Below are 25844 nucleotides of genomic sequence, written 5' to 3'. Positions count from 1 at the left end.
ACTACCAGGAAATAAGATTAGACATATGAAGAACCAAAGATAGTTTACTATGTGCCTTTTAAATTTCAGTTCGTAGTAGAGAAATTAAAATCTAATTACAAAAACCACTGTCTTAAAAATCAAGCTAGAACAATATGAATTTCAAGAAAAAATGTCATCCTTTGGGGATCGGGAATCAGTACTGGAAATTCAGTAATAAATACGTGCCTTTAAAAAGCAGATGCTTTGTAATTTAAAAATCAAAGAGAAAGTGACAAAAGTTGCTATTAATGCACAACTAATGGAACAAAGAAAGTAAGGCTGGAAGCAGATGCATCGTGTGCTTGGCAGGAACAAACGTGCACGACAAAAGGGAAATACATTACTCTTCAGTGTTCCAGATGTCTTGTTATGTTCTGTGACCATCAAAGGAAAAAGGCTACTACTTTCAAATGGTACATAAATTCAGGAGTCTTTATTTTGAAAAAATTATTCCAACAATGTTTCACAATGAACAATAAATCAAATATATCTACCATATATTTGAAATGAAAATTGAAATCAACCTGTTTTTGCCTAATACCTAAGACCACCTCTTGCAATTAAGACTGGTCTTCATAAATCTTGTCATATCAAAACATCTTCCAAGATATGCCCTGCTGACTAAAACGGCCTCGCTCTTTCTTTCAGATTTCTCAGTTATCTCATTCCCTATTCTTAGCCTTAAGTGCTGATATTATTTCTCATAAACTATTCCAGAAACCAAGACTTGTCCTTGACTAATGATAAACACAAATAAAGAAATTCTTGACTCTATAATCTTGTGAGGAATGAGAACTGGAACTTTCAGTTATTACCCAAGTCTTTTCTAAGGCAAAGGGAGTTAATTTTGGAGAAGTAATAAATAAAACATGTGGTTGTGCCAAAAGATTTTGCCAAATTAAATTCTATGTTCTCATCTCAAAAATAAGTTATATTCTAAGCTAATGTAGATAAGGAAAGGCATAATACCAACAAGTAGTAATAGAAAATAGTCCCAAACCTTGAACGTTTAGAAATGTCAAGGGTCACGGAAAAATTAAAATTAAGGTGCTAAATAGATGTGAACTTGCACAATTTTCAGTGAACTAACTGAAGGCCTTCACAGTTCAATTAAAAAGTATGAGATTTTTCAAACATCTTAAGACAGTCATACAGAATCTGCAGGTGAGATTCAAAATTGAATGACGTCTATTTTATTGAGTTTAGAGTCAGGCAGATTCATGACTAACCTTCATATATGCATAAGGATATTCTCATTTTAACAATGTTTTTTAAGTAGAAAAACTCTATAAACAAATATTCTTCAAAAGGGGCATCCATATAATGAAATCTTGGAGCTCCAAAGAGATAATGAATTAGAGCTGGATGTGGTAATATGGAAAAATAACCAAGTTAAACAGAGAATCAAGTTATAAAACCATACATTTAGAACAACAGAGGACAGCAAGTGGCATATATATAGAGAGAAAGAAGTATATAATAAATGATAACATTTCTGAAAGACTACAAAAACACAAGTAACTGTATTTCCCTGGGATGTGGGAAGAGAGTCACAGGAAGGAGACACACTTTTCCACTTTATACCCCTTTGTATATTGCGTAATTTTTAAACATCATAAACATGTCTTATATTTTGGTAACATATAAAAAACCTTTAAAGTCTTTAAAAAACCTGATTGTACCCACAGCATTCTATGAAACACTGGGTAACATTAATTCACAATCCTTTCATGCCTTTTACTTAACGATTATTTAGTCAAAATTAGAAGGCTTCTGGGTTGTTTGCTTTCTCTGTCCCTCAAGATTGAGGAAAAGGTGAGAAGTTTTAAGTCTCACTGGTTAAACTGTAATTTGGATAATATCTATTTAAGATTCCAGAGAACCAATTAAGAAACTAACCAATGAACATCTGAATCACCAATTAAAATATTTTATCTAGGATCACTTTTCCTGGTTACAAAAGCCTGAATCTTTAAACTCCATAGCCCTGTGAGTTCAACGACCCTAGATTTCAAAAATATAGTTAAGCATGTTGAATCTTCCTCCATTAGCATAAAATAAGCAAAATACATAGAGGCTATCGAGTTTGAAAGGAAATACATTTTTGGCAAGTCTTCACCAGAAAATAGCATCATAAATTCAAATCCTACAGAACTGACTCCAAAATCAGAACAGTTAACAGCTGGCATAAGAGGATCCCTTTTATGTCTACTCAGAATTTGCCAATTCAAAGGCCTTAAAACGTTTTTGAACGTTTGAGGCTCAGAAAATTTATAGTAGTAGGCTAGTGGCCACCTTGAGAGTACGAACACCCTTCAAACTACACAAAATTCAAGTTTTTAAAACACAGTGATGGTCAAACAAAACACAACTGCAGAGAGAATTCAGAGTAAATGCCATAAATGTGCAACCTCTACATTAGAACAATAATTGGACTTTTTAAACCAGGGTTTTCACAACACTTGGGGGTCTTTCCAGATTAAATACTTCAGTGCCCACTACACTTCTAGAAGTAATTAATTACTATGTTTAGTCGTTCAGTTGTGTCCAACTCTTTGTGATCCCATGGACTGTGGATGGCCAGACTCCTCTATCCACAGGATTCTCTAGGCAAGAATGCTGGAGTGGGTTGCCATGCCCTTCTCCCACGTTGCGGGCAGACTCTTTACTGTCTGAGCCACCAGGAAAGCCCTAAGTAAACTAGTGTTCAAATGCTTACTGAATTAACAACACAGAAGGCTCTTCAAATACTACATACAATCACCTAATAACCAATAAATTTAATGAACTGGGTTGTGGAATTACCCATCTGTGCCCTGCTGGAGCTGGCCTGCAAAGTGAGGCTGATGTGTCTAACTCCAAGTTTAATTAAATTAACATCAGACTGGTAGCTGAAATCAGCCATGGTGAGAGTATTAATATCACATGTATCAGTAAGCACTACAGAACAGGACACTTTTTCATGAGAGAGAAGCATTCACCAGCACAACATATGACCAGCACATCTTGGTCGTATATTCAATTGTTCAAATATACCACATAAAATTTTTAATGAATGACATGTTTTAAAATATACAAGGCAAAAGTTAACTAATGAATATAAATTCAATACAATAACACATTTTAGTAACAGCACCCTTTCAAAAGTAATTTTACTACTGTTTAGGGCACAGACTTAATAGTTGGAATGTTTCTCAAAACAGGAGTTATTGTGATACTTCAAATGTCTCTTAATTTTAAAACCTGACCCACTATTTACCCCCATGAATTTACTTGTAAAGTTTAAATAAAACCCTAGAGAATAAACTACTGATTTCAGCAAATTATGAATGGAATCAAAATTAAAAATGATTTTTATTAGGTATATAAGATATAGAAAGAGATTCTCTTAGAATTTCATGCGATTTTTAAAAAATCTGCTTACACATAAATGTGAGAGCATCTTAATCCAGCAATAAAACACCTGCTCCCCAGAGCAAAAGCCCTGTCATTAGCCAAATGCCTTGCTTCTTTCATCCTTAGTATGAGCCCACTTTACGGACCATATGAGATAATACATGAAAAGCATTTAGCAAGTTTCTGATACACTAAAAGAGCTTAATAAACCACACTCTGTAATACCGTCACCATTATTACTTTCAAGTCATATCTTTAAAGAAATATATCTTTATAAGGTCCCATAGAGATTAACTTTCTGATATAAATCTGAGACTGCAAGTGGAGGCCAAAGATGAGGTGAGTCACTCTGAATGTGAGTTTGGAGCAGGAGCACAAACATGAACAAAGAGGCCCAAGAAGCAAGGCACAGGCCGGCCTGAGGACAGCAGCATGTTTTACTGTATGCCAACCACAGCAGCAAGAGGTGACTGACTATGTATCATAAACTACCTTTTACAAAGTCACAATGTCTTCAAAAGAATTTAAAAACATTCTGTTTAAATGAGAAACAACAAGTGTTCTTTCTAAAAATGGACAAGTATAAAAAACCACTGGGGGAAAAACCCAGAGCAAACTTCTTTCTTAAGTAAATACATCATTCCTTTAACTGTAGCCGACGTCTTGGAAGGTAATGATTTTTGTTAGAGAAATCCTATTTTCATTCCTATATATGTATATATATACACACACATACATACACAAAGTTAAAATTCTTTGTTAACTATAAACACAGTAGAGATAAGAAATTATTCTTCATTTTTGAACTTTCTTTAGCAAGGTGTAATTTTAAAATAGCTATCTGACACTCTACCAAAAGAATACCACAATTTCAAAGTGGTCAAAAGAATAAATAATTCTAATATAAGTACTAATATCCAAGAGCCACAACTTGGAATATTCCTTTTAAAAATGAGATATTCACCAATTTCATTATTACTGAAATACATTCAAATAAAAATCAAAGGAAGAAAATCCAGAAAACAACATTTAAAAAGTTTGCCATTTCAACTGAAATTTAAATTTTTCTCATCAAGCCAACAAAAACACTCAGAAGTTCAGGGAGAAGTATATTTACACTACAACTAAACATCGTTGTCACAGAAAATACAAATTTAAAGTGTTGTGCAGTGGTTCTCAAACCACTGTAGTCTGAGAAACCCCGCGGGTCCCCCGCAAAACCCCAAGTCAAAACCATTTTCAGCATACTAAAATGTGTCTGCTTCACTCGTGGCTTCCCAAGTGCGTGGTGGAGTTTCCCAGTGCCTACACACTGTGTCACCTAAAAGAGCTGCAATGTGAAAGCAGTGTGAGAATCCCACTGCTTCTGTTGGGCCAGATTTTTAAAGAGATGTGCAAAATGTAAACAATGGTCTTCTGTTTGTGGAAAACAGTTATTTGCCATCAAAAACGGTATTTATGTTAATGTGTAATGAGTTTATTATTGTTACATTTAAATGAATAAATATGTTTTAAAACTATCTCAGTACTAATTTCTAATACACCAAATACTGAGCAATACAAGCTACATAAACAAAAGCTTTTTGGAGATCTTCAATAACTAAAAACAGTTAATAGTCCTGAGGCCAAAATGTTTGGAAAGCAGCCAGTTAAGTTATTCTCTTCATTTTACCAACTTACAGGAACTGTACCAACGAGGATATATGTTGGGAGGTGGGGCAACTCAGAAGTAAAAAGCAAGCACTGATGTGCTTCTTCAAATTTACAGAAAGAATTATTCTGCAGAAGCAAGTGACTACTTGATCTCTATCTTCACAAAAATAAGAGTAAAATATACCTTTAAAGTAATCAATAAAGCTTGTCACCCTAAAAGAAAATTTTCTTTCCTGAGCAAACACAAAAGGAGAGAAGATGACTCAACCAGTACAGTAAGTTAGGAAACTGCGTCTTCATGTTGCTACCACTGAGTATTTTCTCCTCTTCACTGTTCAACACAGTTCTGATAGTCCATGTAAAACCAGAAGCAAATCTGAATATGAAAGTCTGAGGATTCAAATCCACATTAAAGTTGGATCACTTCTTACACTAAGCATTTTGATTTTATAGCATTCAAAGTCAACAGGAGTTTCCACTTAATTACAAACCTCAAGGTTTACCCAGAAAAAAATAGTCTTTAAAATAATTTTAATAACAACTGTTTAATTTACTTATTTCTTAGATGGAAAGCCTGGTAGGTTAACTGGGTAATGGCCTTCAATGGTATAGCATAACTTGGTACAAGAGTTGATTGGGACCCAATACAATCTAAAACATAGGAATTCAAAGACATCTCTTAAGTATTCCCTCCATGAGGGGGCTGGAAGGTGACTCCAAAAATTTGGAGAGATTTCAAGTATACACCGACATACACCCAGACCTTTGCAGCATTCATTTAATTCTAAGAGAAGAGGCATACTGTTCAGAAAGGGGGCAGAGACTTCCCAGTCTGATCAAAGTAGTTCAGACAACTATACATTCAGCTAGATAATGCACTGGACAGCAATGCTTCAAGAAGTTTAAAACTCAACACAGATTTTAATATACTATGAAAACAACTCCTGTAGTCACCATTTGAAAAGGTATTCAGCACGAATAATGTTTGAGGAAACTGATGTTCACCTCTTTTAATACCAAAGCTTTAAAAACAATTTTAAGTATTGTAAGAAAACTTTTCAAATATGTATTACATATTTACATATGTAATTTCACCTTTTCTTGATGACACAGAGTCACAGTAATAGGCAATTTTCAGAAGATGGTGTATATAGTGATGCCCTCTAAACGGCTGGCTGTCCCTACACTAACTAGTCTTGGACAGTGTATGCTTGTCATACATTCTATCTCCTTCGTTTCAAGCCATAACTTCTGAACTGTTAATATGCCACGGTCTGGGAAATCTAATAATCAAAATTTCACATAAAAACATGAGCTCTAACATATGGACTGTGTGACTTCTGTGGGCTGCTCAAAGGCATTAAAAAAAAAACAAAAACTATTACAAGTTTTTCAGTTGTGTTCTGTTTTGATGAGATTGCCAGATTATCACTGGATGAATCAGGCATTATATAAATATTTAATCAAGTTCACTTGAATATTAACATAAAGATATAACTAAACATTAGTATCGTTGCCTTTTTAAACAAAGTATTCTATAACTTTAAGGTAACACTGGGTTCCAGTTTCTTTCCCCTAGAAATGAACATAAACAAATGTCCTATTAATATCAGTTTGTCCAAAGAAAAAAAACTGAGGTGCAATCATGTCACAGTTAATGCATGTCTGCTTCCAATACATTCAAAGACAATATTTTTTTTAAAAAATCAATAGTTAAAATAAGCCTTTTGCAGTCTGAGAATTCAAGATACTTAAAAAAATTTGTAAATACACATACATGCAAATTCTTCATATATACAAATTTTCACAAAATTAAGAAGTTGCAAAGAAATTAGAAGGATTACAGTGAATCTAACAAGCTACATTAAATGCTTTACCACTGACATATTCCTAAACATAGCAGTCATAGTAGTTTTAATAAATTTTCTACATGGCCTTTTTATAAAATTTGCTTTTAGACATAAAAGTTAGTTACTAGAAGTCTTCTGAAACTCTAATTTAAGAATTCAAGATGTTCTCAATTCACTACTGATATTTAAGGCCACTTTGGTAAAGGCATTGCAGCAAGAACACAAAACAATAGCATATTTTCTAGTATTTATTTTTTTCACCTGCAAACTGTTGCAAAACATGATCAGCTTTATTATGCAGACAGGTATCCCTCTACATTTTTAAAGAATTTAGGCATGTATAAACAGAAGAGCTCTTCAGAAAGGAAAAATTCAAGAATGACTAAAACCTTCCAATTTTGACTTTGTAACTTTCCAGTAGCAATGGTTAAAGTGATTTTAGGTCATTCATTTCCCAATTTAAGACAGCACCTTAAAAGTGGCTGATCTATTTCCCCAGTAACATTTCTCACATAACAATGTGTTAAAGTTACAAATACTGATATGCACAAATAGCTAATTTCTAAGAAAAATATGTACAGTACTGCAGCATAATGAATGTGGTATCTGCAATAACTTAATATTAGCCAATTTTTAATATACATGATACCGCTACGTTTTTTTTTTTGCCAATTCACAGGTTAAAAGTTGTTACTGGAGCCCTCTGTTTCGCACATATTACCTGGTGTTTAATACACAATGCAGGCTTTTTAAAGACTTCTCTTGTGTTTAAAGCTAAGATCAGTGAAACAAGACAACAGTGCAAGAGGCGGAGAGATGTAATGTGACCATGTAAAAGTTCGTTCCAGTAAAGTGTCTATATAAGGCTATAAGAAAGGATTGGTTGATGAGCTTCCTGTTGGAAATTGTCCTGTTGGTGCACCAGTCTAAAGGAAAACATAAGACAAAATAAATAGACAGACAAGAGTGTGTGGGAAAATAATAATATTTTTTTAATTAATAGTATTTAGATTAAGTATTATTAAGTGAAATCTCTCAGTCATGTCTGACTCTTTGCAACCCCATGGACTGTAGCCTACTAGGCTCCTCCATCCATGGGATTTTCCAGGCAAGAGTAGTGGAGTGGGTTGCCGTTTCCTTCTCCAATTTAGATTAGGGTTTTATAATTACTGGCAACCATATTTATTCATTCCTATTATTAAGAAAGGAGAAGGAGGCAACAAAGGATGGGATGGTTGGATGGCATCACCGACTCAATGGACAGGAGTCTGAGCAAACTCCGAGAGACCATGAAGGTCAGGAAGCCTGACACGCTGCAGTCAGTGGGGTCATAAAGAGTCAGAACACGACTTAGTGACTGAACAACAATTACTGTTCTTAGCAACATACTGTAACACAACTATAGGTTACCAGGCACTGTGTTGTGTCTTTTATATCCATTACCTCACATAATTCTGTTAACAGATTCCAAGAAGGGATTGGTCCTAAAAAATACATTTACCACACAAACCAAATGACTGCAGGATTCCTTTTTCACATTGGTCACTAAATCGGCAGCCTCTCATAAAGCAGAATTTTGATAAGAAAGCACAGAAGTTTCATGTCTACAATAGTTTACTGTCAACGTTTTGCTTTCCAGCTGATTAATGTGTTTTCTTAAATCAACAAAGATTGTGCACAATGGCTGCCTCGATTCGTACAATCTTGCATCTGGGAGGAATCACATCCTGCTTTTCCCACTCTGAAAACAACGCAACGACTTACTTACAAGTGCTTAAAACTGCATCTCACTTACCATAAAAGGATTACTAGACACTCCAGCAGCTCCAACTTGACCAAAAGGGGTTACCACTGGCTTTGTTTGTCCAAATGCTGCAAAACCTGCACCTTGTTTAAAAAAAAAAAAAAAAAAAACCCAACAATTATAACCTATACCTCTGAGCGACAATCAAGGAGTTTCAGAAAAATCCCCACCAGAGCAACAATAATTAAAAAAATCAATGTTAACTTGTTGAGTCTCATGTTCTTCAAAGTAAGTTAAAAATTTCAGTGGCATGTCTTAAAGAGACATGTCGATTCCCCAGAAATGGTTAATTCCAGTCTGTCCCAGCTATGTAAGTTGCTGACAAAGGATTTAATCAAAAGATGAGTTTGTTGACTATTTAAGAGGGGATGTGACCCAAGGATTTCAAACTTCAGCAAATGAACGGCCAAAAAATAAACAAAATCCACCCAAAACAAACAAAAAAGACCACAACAACAAAAACAGAAACAAACCTGAAAACTTTCTCTAGTGAATCTTCCTAAAAAAAGTAACAAACTCGAACTACAATACAGTTACCTTTAGTCTATGTCACCACCACCACCAACAAACAACAAAATATATACAATAAATGCAACAAAATCAACAATTCTCCAATGCAAAGCAAACACTCTAGGTCTATAAAGTTTCCTTTTAAAATCAAGAAGCATATTATAACACAGAACATACAAGAAAGATACTGGAGATCCTGAGAAAGAAGAGGTACTCTTTAGTTTCAGATTACTCCCAAATCTATAATCTGGTCACAAAAACTTACTAAATCACTCAATTTTCTGAGGCCTAACTCACCAAAGGTTTCTATATCTGTGTAATAAACAATCAGTACATAACACTAGAGCATTCTTTAGATAAATCCTTTTGTCCAAACATTCAAATTATGATAAAGGATACATGCCATGAACTTGGCACCAGCCAAATGTTAACTCTTACCATTGGGCTGTTGAGAAAAAGCTGTCTGTTGAGGAAAAGCTGCTTGGGCTGGGAAGGCTGGCTGCTGGAAGCTGCCACTAAAGCTGGTGGGAAGACTATAGGGAGCGGGAGTCCCAAAGCCCGCAGGCATGCTCATGGATGCAGTGCCAAAGGTCGCCGCTGGTGGGAGAAGGAAAGGCTGATCACTTACAAACAAAAACGGAGGTTGTCTATACTCATACTCAACAATGTAAAATAGACATCATTTACCTTAAAAATAGAAAGATGTATTTTAAATCCCCAAACTCCAACAAACTTAATAGCAAGTTTTAGTGCCATACAGTTGAATGTAAGCTATAAAGCTATCATTTGAAATCAAAAGTAAACCTCCCAAAGTAATTATATAAATGAGTCTAAATAGCAGTCTACTTTTAAAGTCCATCATCATGCAATTCACATGTATACTAGTATATATATTTTTAAGTTTTGCTTTGTTATACATAGTAAAATAGTCAAACATTTATATCTAGTGAACTGTCTGCTATAATGTAGTATATGTATTCCTGGAAAAACCTCTGCAAAATAGTTCACTTAAAAATAAAACTTACAGGAGAAATAGGGTCTGCAGCAGGCCACTCAAAACCTATGCAGCTTTGTAACCATAGTCAAAAAATGGATGGGGGATAATCCTAATAAAAACATTAACACAATTAAACTATATAGACTCTCATTCCTTTTTTGAAAAGTATAAATAAACCAAGATTTCTTTGCATAAGGGGTATAAGGAAGATAATATTAGGACCAATGAGTTATAGAAACTGGGGCAAAGTACACAAAAACTGAACAGAAAATGAAATAGGCCTTCTTAAAAGAGGCAAAGAATGTAGGGATTAATGACACTGTACCCAATAACTACCATGGCCTGCCGTATCTACTCACTATAACTTCATGGAATGAAGCACTCATTCACAGGTTGGGGAAATCTGTGTGTGAACTACAGCTATACACACACACACACACACACACACACACACACACACACACACACACACGGTATACACACACACACACACACGGTATACACACACACACACACACACACACACACACACACACACACACACGGTATGCTGCCATCACCCCCCACTTATGGAATGAAGCACTCATTCACAGGTTGGGGAAATCTGTGTGTGAACTACAGCTATACACACACACACACACACACACACACACACACACACACACACACACACACGGTATGCTGCCATCACCCCCCACTTACAATGAGTTTTAAATTCACATTATTATATTACTCATATAAAAACACACATAGTAACAGAACAATATATTACTTTTTCCTAATGATTCAAAACAGAAGCTTTCAACTATATGTTCTAGGAAAGAAGAGCCAACAATGTTGCTTTTAATACAGAACACTAGCAATTACATAGTAAAGCATTTTCAGCACTATGTTATCAAACAAGATAATTCACTGCATTTTCTGATTCTAAGAAAAAAAAATTACCAACTTGAATGCTGACTTAAGGCACTGAAATTAATACTACACGTGCTATATAGAATTATCTTTTATTAAAAAATTAAAAATCTGTTATGGATGTTGCTCAAAGTAATTCTCATAATCCTTATATTTGTAACAGTGCAATTCTCCTCAGTGAACCTAATTAAGATGGTAAAATTTTAAATATTACTTTTTATTATTCATAAGAAAAAGGAAACTAAGCCACTGGGAAGCAAGTGAATTAAAGAATAATAAGCACACTGCAAGGGAAACAGAAGGGTTTCAGAACAGACAACAATACACTGACATAACTTTGACAGCTCACTTTTTAAGAAAGCAGTATAAAGCAAAAGTTGGCTACAGTTAAGCAAAGCCAAACTCCATGGAATAATGTGGTAAAATGGTTTGGTACATAGAAAAGGTGTGTCACTCAAAGTACTATGAATTCAAACTTAAGAAAAATAATCAAAAAAGCTATTAACATTCTAATGTGACCATGGAGGTAAGCAATATGCTTTTCAATATTAAAACATAAATTACCACAGAAGATTTTCATGTAACTATAAAGTAAATATAAGTTATTCCCAATGCCACACATCCATGCCCACTCCATTTTAAAACATGGAAAAAACTTAACTTCACATGCAGGGATCCAGAACACTAGCAGAAGCTTCCACAAGCAGGTAGACAAATTGCCACACAAACCTAGATATTAGCTGTGGCCACCTACCAAAATGAGCGTGAGGAAACACTTGAGAATGCATTGCTCCAGAAAGGCCTTATGGAAAGCCATAAAGAGACCAGTGTCAATTAACTTATGAGTAACTATTGTCGAAATAAAAGTAAATTTATTTCATTAAAAAATTCTAAAATTAGAATACACTTACAAAGGAGATAGCATAAGAATAAACATAAAAACGCACCCAGAGTCTTTACTTCAACTATATTCATGATACTAGTATTTACAGTATTTGAAACAAAGAGATTAGAATAATACCAGAAAAACAAATATCAAACAAAGAAACATTTATGAAATACAACTTTTAAATAAACACTAACATTTTTTTTCATGTGAAGATGCAACAATATACATAAAATGATTTTCTAGGCCTCAGCAGTTACTCCCAAAAATGCTATTCATAGAATCACCTAAAATGATCTAGTATCTACCTTTTAGCATTTAAAAAGTCAAATCTCAGAGAAAGCACCTGAATAATGTTTGTTTTATTTTCAACTCTACATTAACTAGAAACTAGTAAAGACAACTCAAGGGAACAAATTATTCAGGGAAAATTAGTCAGTGGACTCCATAAGAAAGGTGAGCAGCACTTTCAGTTTAAAATATGATGGCTAAAAAGAGAGAGAAAAGAGAAATTCATCCCATGCAGATCTTAACCTGCATGACTGAGGTCAGACAGGTTATACGTAAAGAAAAGTTCTCAACAGAAATCAAATTTAGGTTAAGTACTAGAACCACTGTTTGAACTATACCGAGTGGGACTGTTTCTAAAAATACATGTCCACACATTTTAAAGAAGCACACTTAACTAACTAAATTTGGGGAAAAACAACAACTGAGATATGAAAGTGGTTCTGAGTCTTGGGTCTGTTGTTTTCTAATTTATAGGACACTACAACTTCTTTAAGCCTCAGTATCCTCATCTGAAAACAAGGGATGGAGAGGCAGATACAGTAATACCTAATTTACAAAGCTGCTGTGATTAAAAGTACTAAAGAGTAAATATTCAATGAATCTGTTCTTTTTTCTTGCTAACTTAAAAGATGCTGTTTATAGCTTCTTATAAATTCAACAAAAGGTTGACTGAGGTAGAAGGATTCTGTGATAAACAGGCTTGGTCACTTTATGTTTATCTCCTTTCTTAGAGCATGTTACAAGCTCTGAGAAATCGTGCATTAATAATACTGGTTCAACTTTGTGTTATTAACTCAGCACTTCCCATATGCTTTTGGGCACAGAACCCCTTTCCACGAAGCACTGTGATAACATCACCTCAGGAGACGTGTTCTACATAATACGCTTTGGCAAAACCTGACTTTTAGTCAACAATGATTGTTAACTAGTAGTAATTGCAATACTCAATCTGTAACACTGATGCCTAGTTCTGGGCTGCTATCAAAATATTTTAGACTTCTTTTTAACAAGCTTTTTGAGATATAATTCATGTATCATACAATTTGTCAACTTAAAGGGTAAAATTCAGTGTTTTGTTCTTTTTAAAAAACACATTCACCAGGTGTACAACCATCATCACAATTTAATTTTAGAACATTTTCACACACCTCTCACTAAAAGAAATTCCACACCTATCAGCTCTCCATTTTGCCCCATCTCCTTTCTGTCTCTATAGGTTTGTCCATTATTCTGGACAGGTTATAAATAGAATCACACATTATATGACATTTTGTGACTAGCATCCTTTATTTTCCCTGCTGTTTTCTAGATGCATCAATGCTGTACCATGTATCAGTACATATCATTACTTTTCACTTTTTATTATCAAAAAAACTCCACTGTACAGCTATACACATTTGCTTTATCCATTCATCAGTGGATGTTCACCTGGGATGTTTCCGTGTTCAGTTGTGTCCAACTCTTTGGAGACCCCATGAACTGGAGCCTGCTAGGCTTCTCTGTCCATGGGATTTCTCAGACAAGAATACTGGAGTGGGTTGCCATTTCCAACTCCAGGGGATCTTCCTGACCCAGGGATCAAATCCCCATCTCTTGCACTGCAGGCGGATTACCACTGAGCCACCTCAGTTGAGCCAAGACCATTTCCACCTTTGACTACTAGGAATAATGCTGCTGTAAATACTTGTAATACAAGTTCTTGTGTGGACATATATTTCATTTACTTTCCTGTAAGTGAAATGAGTGGCACCAGTGGAAATAGTGCTGATTTAGATAGAAGCACTCTGGGACTAATACTGCTGCTGCTGCTAAGTCGCTTCAGTCGTGTCCGACTCTATGTGACCCCACAGACGGCATCCCACCAGGCTCCCATGTCCCTGGGATTCTCCAGGCAAGAACACTGGAGTGGGTTGCCATTTCCTTCTCCAATGCATGAAAGTGAAAAGTGAAAGTGAAGTAGCTCAGTCGTGTCCGACTCTTAGCAACCGCATGGACTGCAGCCCACCAGGCTCCTCCATCCATGGGATTTTCCAGGCAAGAGTACTGGAGTGGGGTGCCACTGACTAATTAATACTAGTCATTGGTTAATCAGGCAAATCCATCTAATTGGCCTCCACCTAAATAATAAAATGGCGATGCTTGGCTAGATGCTACCATGGTTCTTTTGGTTCTACATTTCTACAAGTTTATTTCTTGGGGCAGGGGGTGGTAAATGAGACACGTTTAAAATCATTCATTCATTCAATGAATATCAGAAAATAAAGGGTACTCATTCAGGGGCAAAGGAGAGATTTAAGAGTTTTAAGAGAATGTCCTAATAACTGAAAACTATAAAATTATATTAACTTTATTAATTAAAGGGTTCAAGGGCTCTAGAAAAATAGAATGCTAAATATTACAGAATCCTAAAAAAAAAAAAAGCCTTAGGCCACATTGGCCAGCCTTTTGAAGGTTTCTATATAATGTGGTAAAAGAAGGCCCAAAAGCTATTAAATGCAGGAAAAAAAATTATTGTTAAGATGTGCATTTTAACAAAGAAATGTATCAGCAAAACTTTCTAAATAGTTTGCATAGAACTATTATTTAACACCTCTTTCAAAAGCTACCTCAAATGGAATTTAACAATACTAATATATGAGAACAACAAAACATATTTCCTAAAGAACTAATATTAAGTTTGATGATATAAAACACTGAAAGTACTTAAGCATAGTGTATTTGTCAAAGTGTTGTTTATATTTCAGCTTCAACAGAAACACATTACATAGTTAACACTTACTTTGACTCAGTCAATTCAATAAGATGACCAATGTGATAAATCAAAATGGTTTACAAGAGAAAAGATATTTTACCTTGAAATAAAAATTTGTGGACATACTAGATTCACCTTTCAATAAATTTTGCTTAGACTAATATTAAAACTACTTTATATTATCTGAACAAGCTTTTTAAGATATAATTTGTACACTTTACATTATTTCACATCTTATATAGAACCTTAACTTTAAGGACTTTTGTACTCTAAATAACAGCGGGTGTGGGGGTGATAATCCTCAACTCTAATAAACAGAACCAGTCTGGAGGTACAATCACAAAAGAAAAATAACAGGAATGATTTACCAAGTACATGGGCTTCCCAAGTGGCACTAGTGGTAAAGAACCTGCCTGCCAATGCAAGAGATGTAAGAAACGCAGCTTCAATTCCTGGGTTGGGAAGATCCCTTGGAAGAGGCCATGACAACTATAGTATTCTTGCCTGGAGAATTCCATTGACAGAGGAGCCTGGCAGGCTACAGTCCATAGGGTCAAAAAGAGTCAGACACAATTGAGTGACTAAACACACACACACACACCCCAACTATATACAGTAACGCAAAGACGATGCAAGGTGATCTCCATCATCTAATTCTCACAATATCCCTGATAGAGAATACTGTTCACATTCTATAGAAAAAGACAATAAAGTTCAGAGGAGTTAGATCAGCATGATCAAGGTATAATATGTTTCCATCCTTCAGTTGTCAAATGGGGTTATAATAGCTATAAACATCTCAACAGTTATTATTATTACTGCAAATAATGTATTTTCCTATCACTTTTTCTCCATTCATTAAAAAAATAATATACAGAAAGCATTTTTAGAGTAAATGCTAAACCAGGATTTGAACACAGATCTGGCTCTATCCAAAACATATACACTTAACTTCCCTGAGCCTCAGTCATCTCAGCTGTAAGAGTGATTAAAACATCTGATGAGAGTTAAGAGGACTAAATGAGACAATGTACAAAATACCATATCATTAGACATTTTAAAAATTCATTCCATGAAGTCAAAATAATATGCTCAGAAACAGAAATATTATATACATCATTAGTGATGAATAGTATATTTTGTCCAAAACACAACAGAAATCTGAAATAATCACTGATTGTGTTTAAGCATAGTGTATTTATATGTATTTGAATGAAAATAAATCATTACAAATTATGTGCAAAATTCAAATACTTATATAACATACATTCTGTGAGATAGCAACAGATTATGAATGAAGACATTATATGAAAATGGAAGTTATGGTTCAAACTTCCAATATTACAGTTCTCAACCTTGCCAATGACAAAAAGATGTGCTAGTAATTAGTAATTCTTAATGGTGCAAATTTATTGTGATGTAAAGCACCTTACTCTCTCAAAATATCCCATCAACATATGCTATAAGTCAACCTTAAGGCTTTAGTTCTAAAGTTATCTAAATCTAAAAATGGACAAATTCAGCTTAATGGGTACTGGGTCATACCACATGCACCTGCCAACATTCCAAGGTACTGGCAAATATCTCTGGTGTTCAGGGTAATAAGACAAAAATCAAAGAGGCAAAATATAAGAAATACGTGGCTAGCTTACAATATGAATCAAATAGAAAAAAGAGGGGGAAGGATAAAGAGGATTTTTAAAAAAAATTATAAAAAGAGAAAATATTCAAATTATTATATCCCAAATTAAACCAGTTTCAACAACCCCCTCAAAAATGTTAACAACCCTAAAAGAGATACACACTGGAAAAATTCCTCATTATCAAGATCTCATGTATCAATAATAAAATCCATCCATTCCTTGCAATCCCAAGCAAAGGAAAAAAACTGACACATTTTTTCAATTGAGTTATAATCAATAATTGTGAAACCTAGTCAACAAATAAGTCAGAATTATAATGTTCAAGTACCACCTCTGTCATGAACTGGCAGTGTGAAGTCAAGGCTTTAACTCTCATCTCTATGCTTGATTCCACACCTAAAAAGTAAAATCTTTCAGTGGTGGGTGCTAGGTAACTTCCATGGTCCATTTTCAACTATTAGGTTATAGGATTCTATAAACTTTCAGCTAGCATATGTTTTCAAAGACGAAACTAATCCACTTCACAGTCACTTCGGTAAGAAAGGAACCTTATTTTCTAATGTTCTTCACATAGTGTCTTTGCGGTATATACCTTTCCCAAAGTTTAGTGTTCTGTAATTTACATTTCTTACCTGTCGCTCCTCTGGCATTGGTCTGAAATGGATTTGTAGAAGATGCCACAGAAGGACCAGCAGCAGCAACAAATGGATTTGTGGAAGGTGTAGCTTTAAAAAATTATAAGATACACTATAAAATCCTAATGCATTTGTATTCAATTACTTAAAGTATTTGTTCATATATTTATGAAGATAGAAAATTAGAGCTTTCTGATAATAAACTGGTGCTTTGATCATCTTCTGGTATCCCTAAGAAAATGCAATACAATGTATACATATATTTGGACTCCATATAAAAACCAATATGTATACCAGAAACACATACCTCCAAATGGAGCAGGCACACTTGAAGACGCAGGCTGTGTCTGTGCAGAAGCACCCACTGGCACTGTTCCAAAAACATTACTGAAAACAAGTATTGAAAGAATTCATATTTTGAGAGGGGAAAAGAGCAAAGGTAATCTAATAACAGGGTTGCCATAAAATATGGAAAAAATAATATTGAACATATCATGTATCACATCAGCTCTCAACCTTTTTGTTTTGTTTTTTTTATTCAGCTCTCAAACTTTTAAGTCTTAGAATTCATTTATATTCTAAAAAAAATGAGAACCCCAAAGAGCTTCAAGATGCTATAACTACCAATATATAGTGCATCAATTAAAACAGAAATTTAAGAATTTTTAATTCATTTGAAAATAACAATAAAGCCATTCGTATCTGATACTTTTACAAATGTCTTTAATGGCTGGCTTAATAGATGATCAATCTGTTGTGATATGTTGTTTAGCTTGGTGCATTATGGAGAGAAAACTGGCCTCACGTGGCATCACGGTTGAACAAAACAGGAGAATTTTAACACCTTTTCCAGATAACTATGTATATCTTGCTTGATATCATTCCAAAAACAACAGTTACAGTTTCCTAAAGGTTAGCTGCAAAATGGTCCAACTCTCATATCTGTACAGAGGAGAAGGGAAGGACAGAGGATGAGATGGTTGGATAGCATCATCAGCACAATGGACATGAGTTTGAGCAAACTCCTGGAGACAGGTGAAGGACACGGAAGCCTGGCATGCTGCAGTACATGTGGTTTCAAAGTTGGACATAACTTCGCGACTTGACAACAGCTGTGATATGGAATCTGAAACCCTATCAATGAACTTTGATGTACTCTCTTAAAGTAACATCCAGTAGTCTATCTTACACTTTAAATGAATCTTTTACTACTTTTGTATCATTTGGAAAATACTTGATGCCAATCTTCAAAATGTCAATATATTTCCTTATGCAAAATAAAAAAACAACAATCATTAATATCACCATCCATCTCATCAAAAAAGCAATAGGAAGATTAATATTAAGCTCATGGTGGCTAATGAATTTTCCAAAATTCTACTTAGTTGCTTGAGAGAGTGTGTATTTTAGCCATTGTTTTCCCTAAATTGACAGACTTAAAATTTTATTTTTGAAAAAATGTCTAACAAATATCCAAATCTGAATAACCATGGTTTGTTTAGCAATCATACTTCCAAGAAAAAAATGGTGTTCCATAAAACAAGTAGCTGGTTCATTCCACAACTCAAAAAACCATACAAGTTGATTTTCCTCAAGACAGCTTTATACTTCAGTATACAGCAGAACTACTTGATGCATACCATACTTCAATACACAGCAAATTAAGACATGTTTAAGGGTCTAGACTTAATAAAATCAAATTCCTTTACACTGCTTCATCAGGCATATTCATAATAAAAACTGAATCAAAAATATTCCTAATTAAAACTGAATGTGTGGTAGCAAGGAATGACTATTAGATGACTGCTTGTACAGCTTGGCACTGGAGCCATAATTCAATGCTAAGTCACAATCAAGTCTTACCTATTAAGAGTTTCTATACCATCAATACAAACGTCAATTAATGAAAACACAAACAACCACTCCGAATTATTCTGAATTTAGTTTTAACCTCACAGACCTTTGGAATGGGTCTTAGCTACTTCAAATATTCCATGTGTTATACTCTGGGGACCATTTATGATTATAATGTAATACCAATAAACCATTTCATTACATATACCTGTGTTTCCAGACTTTATGGCCACCTCGCTATAGTTCACTATTTTTTACGTCTAATGTAGTCAATATTAGTAAAGCAAATATACAGAAACACTCTGAATTTTATTCTTTGGATTCAATTTTTCCCATCTGCCACACAGAAAATTTGTTCCTGGAGAATAAGCCCAACTAACTAGTGTTGCAATTCTATCATTTTTTTCTGGAAAAGGTGCTAAAAGGGAAAAAAAAGTTACTCGGATAAAAGAGACAATCTATAGGAATGGAAAATCAAGGGTAAGACATTGTACAGATAAGTTACCTATACTTCTGGGTCTGCTTCCTTGACCCAAAAAGAAGTCAAAAAACTAGAGTTTTTAAAGATCAAATGTTTTTAAAATGTGGTAGACTCTCTTCTGCCAAGAACTCCCTACACCAGACATATACAAACACTGTAACAGATACACCTATTTATAAATACCAGTAAGACAGAAAAGATATAGGACTAATTTTGGGTTCTGGTGCAAATCTTTCTAAAACTTTACTTACAACTCAGGCTACAACATGTTACTTTCAGTGTTTAATCTTCATGACTAAGAACTGTACCTTAAAAGTAAGTAATTCTGTAAATGGATTCTCTGAGTATAATTAAATTTGTATTTAACAATTTACCACATCCATTTCAAGATGTGTATATACTCTAAATTACATTTCAGCATTCAAGGAGAAAAGGTGCTTTTGATTAAATAAAAAATATAAAACGATGGTAAATCCCCTATGGTAATTACTCAAGAAGTATATTTTAATTAAAAAATGTAAACTTGTAACTTTCTTCAAACTTAGGAAAATATTCAAGAATCTTTTAGATTAAGCCCCAAATAGTGATTACTTAACAACACTATTATTCAAAGTTGAAAAAAAGTTTCAAATACAAAACACAAGACAATGACAAGCTACCTGCTAGCATTACTTGTGGAAGTATATGCGTTACTGGAGGTGGCAGCAGAGCTGAAAACACTGTCCAGTTCTGCCAGGGCTGCATACTTGTCTGAAGATGCACTTGACTGACTGGGAACTGAAACCACAGAACCAACAGGAGCTTTACCTGTGGTCCCAAACCCACTACCCTGATCACCACCTATGAACAAACAAAAACAAATTAAATCAAAGACTTTAACTTACGCTTATCCTTTCAACTTACCAACAGCATTTGCCATGATGTGTGAATTTAAAACTGATTTGGAGCTTAGCAAATAAATGGACATGATTCTAGAGTCTTACCTAATAAATAAATACTCCATAAAATACTGGACAAGTTTAGTGCTATACATTCCGCTCTGTAAAAAATTAAGTACTCTGTCTGAAATAAAAACTAAGACCCAGTACCAATGACATGTCTAGGTTATATTAAGGAAATTCTCAAAGTGCTACATTAAATCTGCAAGATGGGGACAACTCAATCAAGCACACATATACACTCATTTAATGCTGGATCTATGTGAACTCAATCTATTAACAATATCATCTTCCCAGGGTTGTTTACAAAAAAATTAAGAGATAGTACTAAGATAAGTAAGAGTAATAAGTAATAAGTGACACTTACTATGCGCCAGACGCTGTTCTAAATACCACTCATGCAGTAACACATACGACACAACTTTTTAAGTCGAATGCTATTTCTATTACTCTTGGAGGGGAGATGAGAAATCATGCTCAGAGATCAGGATGCAGAATCCAGTCTGAAAGCAGACCCCAGCTGTTCTTCTTACTACACTATGCACTTTGAGAGGCAAAAATACTAGCCTTACGACCATAACTGGGTATAAAAATACACTGCATTTAGTATTTAGTATTTAAATAAATACTAAAATAGTCATAGAAAATAGTTCACAATTAATACATCATAGAAACCACCAAATAATCCTCTAGTCATCTCTTGGCCTTTTTGGCCTTTAGAACAATAAAGCATGCTAAGACAAAATTAAATTTTTGTCAATTATTTTCTTTTAAATCTAGAAGTTTACAAACTAGTTTCTAGGCTTTCTACCGTGTGGTTATTTCAGATGCAAAATGTGCTAAATAGTCACGAACATTTAATGTAGATAAAACCTATACACAATGAAGAAAAGCATCCTCATAATTTAATAAATACAACCAAATGTAGAAGACTGCTTAATACACAAATTTGTATTCTTTTCTTTAAAGCTTGATACCTTGCCCAGCACTGAAGATATTGTCTAAATTAGCAAGTGCCGCATATTTGTCTGTAGTCTGTAGACCAGCTTTGTTTGCTGAAACTTTACTAACAGCTGAAGCTGTTTGATGACTCTGGGAAGTATTGAAGGTTCCAAAATCAGCACTGGAGGATTTGGGGAAGTTATCAAAATGAGCAAAATTAGCATTTACTGATCCAGCACTTCCACCTGTAATAAAATAGACAGAAAACTTGAAACTGCTAGACTTGCCCAATATCCTTTGATAGATTATATGATCATTTCTTCCTAAACTAAGTTTCCTATAAGCAATCCTAAAATCTTAAAAGTAAAAACTGGCAAATGGCATTCAACTTGAATCATCTACACAGGACTATTCACAATGTGCAAAACTAGATTTTCAAAGGTCCTGACAACATACAGGTCAACAAGTTCCTATGTGTAATTGTGTAATTACCTATCCCGGAAAGAACACAATAATTCACAGGAGAGTCTCCATGCTACTCAGTTTTATTGTACTTGAAGAGCTACTACTCAATTCCACATAATAATTTAATGTACACACAACACTACAAATTAAATTACAAGTAAAATTATGCTAACATATATTTCAAGGAAAAAATAAGAGCACATAATTATAAATAATATAAATATTACATTTTATCATACTAAGATTTTAAAGACTGTTCTATATTCTAAACCTTCCCTAACATACTACCAAAATACTAAAAAAACAGTATATATTCATTCTATGCTTCTGATGCTATACTTTTGACTGTTCTTTATACCTACACATTAGTTTCAGTAATCAAGATAGTAGATATATATGCAGTAACATGTATATGCAGTTATAGATTAAACTGAGAGCAACACGCACTTAAAGGCATTTCAGAAACAGAAAGATTACACCTTATTAAAAAAAAAAAAAAGCAACAACATTTCCATCAATTAGTTGTTTATACATTCTAAAACAAATACATGTCTTACAGAAATTAAACTCTATTTGTTTTTGATTAAAACTAAATAATGTCTGTATTTAAAAGACTGTGATCTGTTAAAAGGAACTGGTGAACAAAGCACATACTAAGTTTTTAAAATCTGTATGAAGAAAGTTACTTCAAATTAATAAAAACAATTATTAAAGCAACTGTTACTGTACACTATTGTGTTCTCCGAGTTTAGCAATAGTGAGGAGAGTAAAAGTGTGAATTTATGGAGAATTATCATGAAAAGATGATTAAAATGCTATAACTGAAAAACCTATAAAATATACCATTAAACATACAAATTAGTAAAAGATGCCTACTTGACAACAGAACTTACTGTTGGAAGCCTGGAGAGGAAAAGCTGAAGTAAATTCACCAAAACTGCAGCTAGATGAAAGCATTCTAAATGCTGGACAGCCAGAAATTATGTAAATGATGAAATTTAAAGAAAGAAAAAGAAAGTTGAAAGAAAAGGCTTTAAGACAATACAGAGTTAAAAGTTGAAAGAAAAGCAATCAGCCAAAGATCTAAACAAAGGTTCAATGAGTTTCTGAAAATAATACAGTTTATGGGTAAGTATTCAATGTTTAAAGACCAATTCCTGCACAGAAAACTATTTGAAGTTTACCAAAGTGATTATTAAATAATCTACTCAACCAATTATTTTCTGAAGCTTGTTGCCCTGAAAATTACTTACATTTTTAGTTCTATGGAAGTAAATTAACTAGCTTCCTTTATTTAGAGCCTAAATTAAATCAAAACGTATTTTGTGAACCTAAAAAACTATTAATACTTTTATGTCTCCTTGTGTAAGAAATTTAAGAAAGATTCACGTGCAGGAAAAGGAGAACAAATGTGAATTAGACAAAACACTAGTGTCCAGAAAAACAAATAAAGAAAAATATAAAGATTTCAGGTTTCCCCAGAGCTTTGTAAAACAGAACTATTTTAAAACCAGATAATCACAGAATTTAAGTTTAGAATAATTTTCCAAAACTATATCTACAGAGTTGTATTCTATTTTTTAAAGTAAACATTTAATCATAATGCTGGAGAGGCTCTACCTGTAGTTTGGGGCTGAAAAGAAGAGTGACTTGCTGTGGGGAAACCTCCAAAATTACTCGAACCACTAGACTGTCCAAATGCATCAAAGTTTGCAAAATCTGCATTTGCAGAATTCTGAGCTGTAAATGGTAAGGAATAATACATGTTAATGAATATGAAAACTATAAATGAAAAATATGATAAATGAGTTTGAGAATTTTATGAAAGTTTCCATGTTTCATAACTTAAAGAAAATTCATTTAGAAATCAGATTTTAAGTTCTACAAATGTTTATTTCACCCAATCGCAAGCAATTCATCAAAGGGCATCCAGTACAATGATAAATTTGTACACAAATAGCCTTTGAATGGCATCACAAATAGTACTATAAAGTGACTCTATTAAAGGAATCTCTGAATTAACAGCACTAAATAACACAAGTTTCAGTAAAGCAGAGAGATGTGGGATACAGGATACATTTGGAAAATTGAGATTTAAAATGGTGATTCACCAGTTACATGAATCATATGAAAATGGCTTGATTACATTAAAAATTTTTGTTGTTTTTAAGCTTGCAACTATGTTACATCATAGCATACTTTAAAAAAAAAGCAAGTATACAAAAAGATGGACATGATCATCAAATAAACTGAAGAAACTCGTATTAGCCTGTCATTTTAAAACACATATTAACTTAAGAAACAATAAAAACTAGTAAAAATTATACCATAAATACACATCAAACCTACTGAAAAAGACCAACTGGCTTTTCCCAACTGGTAACCAATCTAACAGCAAAGTCCTAGGCTTCTATAAAGTTAATATGTAAGGTAAAACAAGACTTTTTTAAAGGCCAAAACAGATGCTGGATAAGATTTTTACAGAGGATAAGATAAGAATAAGAAGTGGTTGATATGCAGGAAAGTGAATGCTAAATGGATGAATGAAAATGAAAAGGATGTCCAACAAAGTGAGTGAGCCACTTTAAATACCTTGGCAGGCAATTCTATTTCTAGGCAGTTTTTGTAAAACTACTACAAATGAGCATACAGCTAATTCTAATAGCTAAACAATGTATTTTTTACAATAATGAAAAATTAGAAACTCAAATGGCCAGTAATTAGGGATTACTTAATTAAGGAAAATCACACGATGGAACATAATGTAGCCATTAAAAAAAATCATGTAAAGAATATTTAGCCTTATACAAAATACTTATAGCAAAGTCAACACGATAAATAGGTTAATAAATTCCAGATATATCTTCATGTGGTAATTTCGTTCAACATGATATCATGTGCATACAAAATCTGTGTTTTAGTTCAATGGAAGTAATGAGATTTCAGGTAGATATCATGTCCTGAACTTGCCAAGCTTTTTCAGTGAGTCTGTACTCTACTTGGGCTTCCCTGGTGGCTCAGAGGTAACAAGCCAAAAGAAGTCACTAAGCAAAAAAACTGTCTATTAACAAAGTAAAACATTATTCTAGGAAGAAAATCAGCAAAACTTACAGCATCTCCTGTAACTGCTCTTTTTTTGTTTTTTTGTTTTTTTTAATCTAAATGGGTATGGTAATGAGCAGGGGGACATGTACATAAAGAAGATCAGACCCCCTTTTCCTACACATCTGTGCCAATCTACCACTTCTGACATGTGGAGTGCTATCCCACTTTGCTCTTGAAAACCTTTTTAAAACCAATTGTCTTGGCCCTCAAATACCACACAGAAGTACCTAAATTAAAAGACTGCTTAACAACATAAATTCTGTATTTTCTGGACTCCCTACATTATTTTGTCTGTTTTTACTTAATAAGATAAAATTCAACTTTACAGGCTGAAATTTTACTTTCCTCAAAATACATATAATAAAAAAATACTAATAGATTAAAAAATGTTTTAATTAATTTCTTGAAAAATATTTTGAAACAAGTATCTACACCAGTTTAAATTATATATAAGGTTAAACACAGTTTACTGACACATTGCTGACAACACCATAAGCAAGTGCAGTTTAGTGAAAAGGGAATCTAAGGTAAGAGTCAAACAACTCCATCTTAACATAAGAAATTGTAAACCCTTGGATTAGTCCCTCATTGTTCTGGTGCTACAGGTATTCTTACTAACAATATGAGAAGACTCATTAGATGGCCTCTACCAATAAAACCAACACTATGATTCTACAACTTATAAAAAAAATGAATAATTTATCAG

At 33.8% G+C, this 25844-nt stretch overlaps 1 protein-coding gene across 7 annotated transcripts in view; it reads right to left on the bottom strand.

Moving 5' to 3' along the window:
- Window positions 1-439: 439 nt before the first annotated feature.
- The window catches only part of AGFG1 (ArfGAP with FG repeats 1), a 90455-nt gene continuing 65050 nt past the window's right edge, over window positions 440-25844 (bottom strand). The window contains exons 6-15 of one of the 7 annotated variants that reach the window (XM_027515167.1): window positions 23654-23773; window positions 22927-22998; window positions 21604-21813; window positions 20348-20528; window positions 17661-17740; window positions 17351-17443; window positions 11901-11948; window positions 9673-9831; window positions 8716-8807; window positions 440-7846 (exon numbers count right to left, since the gene is read on the bottom strand). In XM_027515167.1, the coding sequence (XP_027370968.1) occupies window positions 7787-7846; window positions 8716-8807; window positions 9673-9831; window positions 11901-11948; window positions 17351-17443; window positions 17661-17740; window positions 20348-20528; window positions 21604-21813; window positions 22927-22998; window positions 23654-23773 (1115 nt within the window). In that variant the 3' untranslated portion in view covers window positions 440-7786. The remainder of the gene's footprint in view (window positions 7847-8715; window positions 8808-9672; window positions 9832-11900; window positions 11949-17350; window positions 17444-17660; window positions 17741-20347; window positions 20529-21603; window positions 21814-22926; window positions 22999-23653; window positions 23774-25844) is intronic. The other 6 variants (XM_027515184.1, XM_027515174.1, XM_027515190.1 and 3 more) reach the window with 6 other exon arrangements.

Source organism: Bos indicus x Bos taurus, chromosome 2 (assembly GCF_003369695.1).
Source record: "Bos indicus x Bos taurus breed Angus x Brahman F1 hybrid chromosome 2, Bos_hybrid_MaternalHap_v2.0, whole genome shotgun sequence".
NCBI classification, from domain to species: Eukaryota; Metazoa; Chordata; class Mammalia; order Artiodactyla; family Bovidae; genus Bos; species Bos indicus x Bos taurus.
Note: the sequence above shows the minus strand (reverse complement) of the source record. Positions and strands in the feature narration are given on the sequence as shown.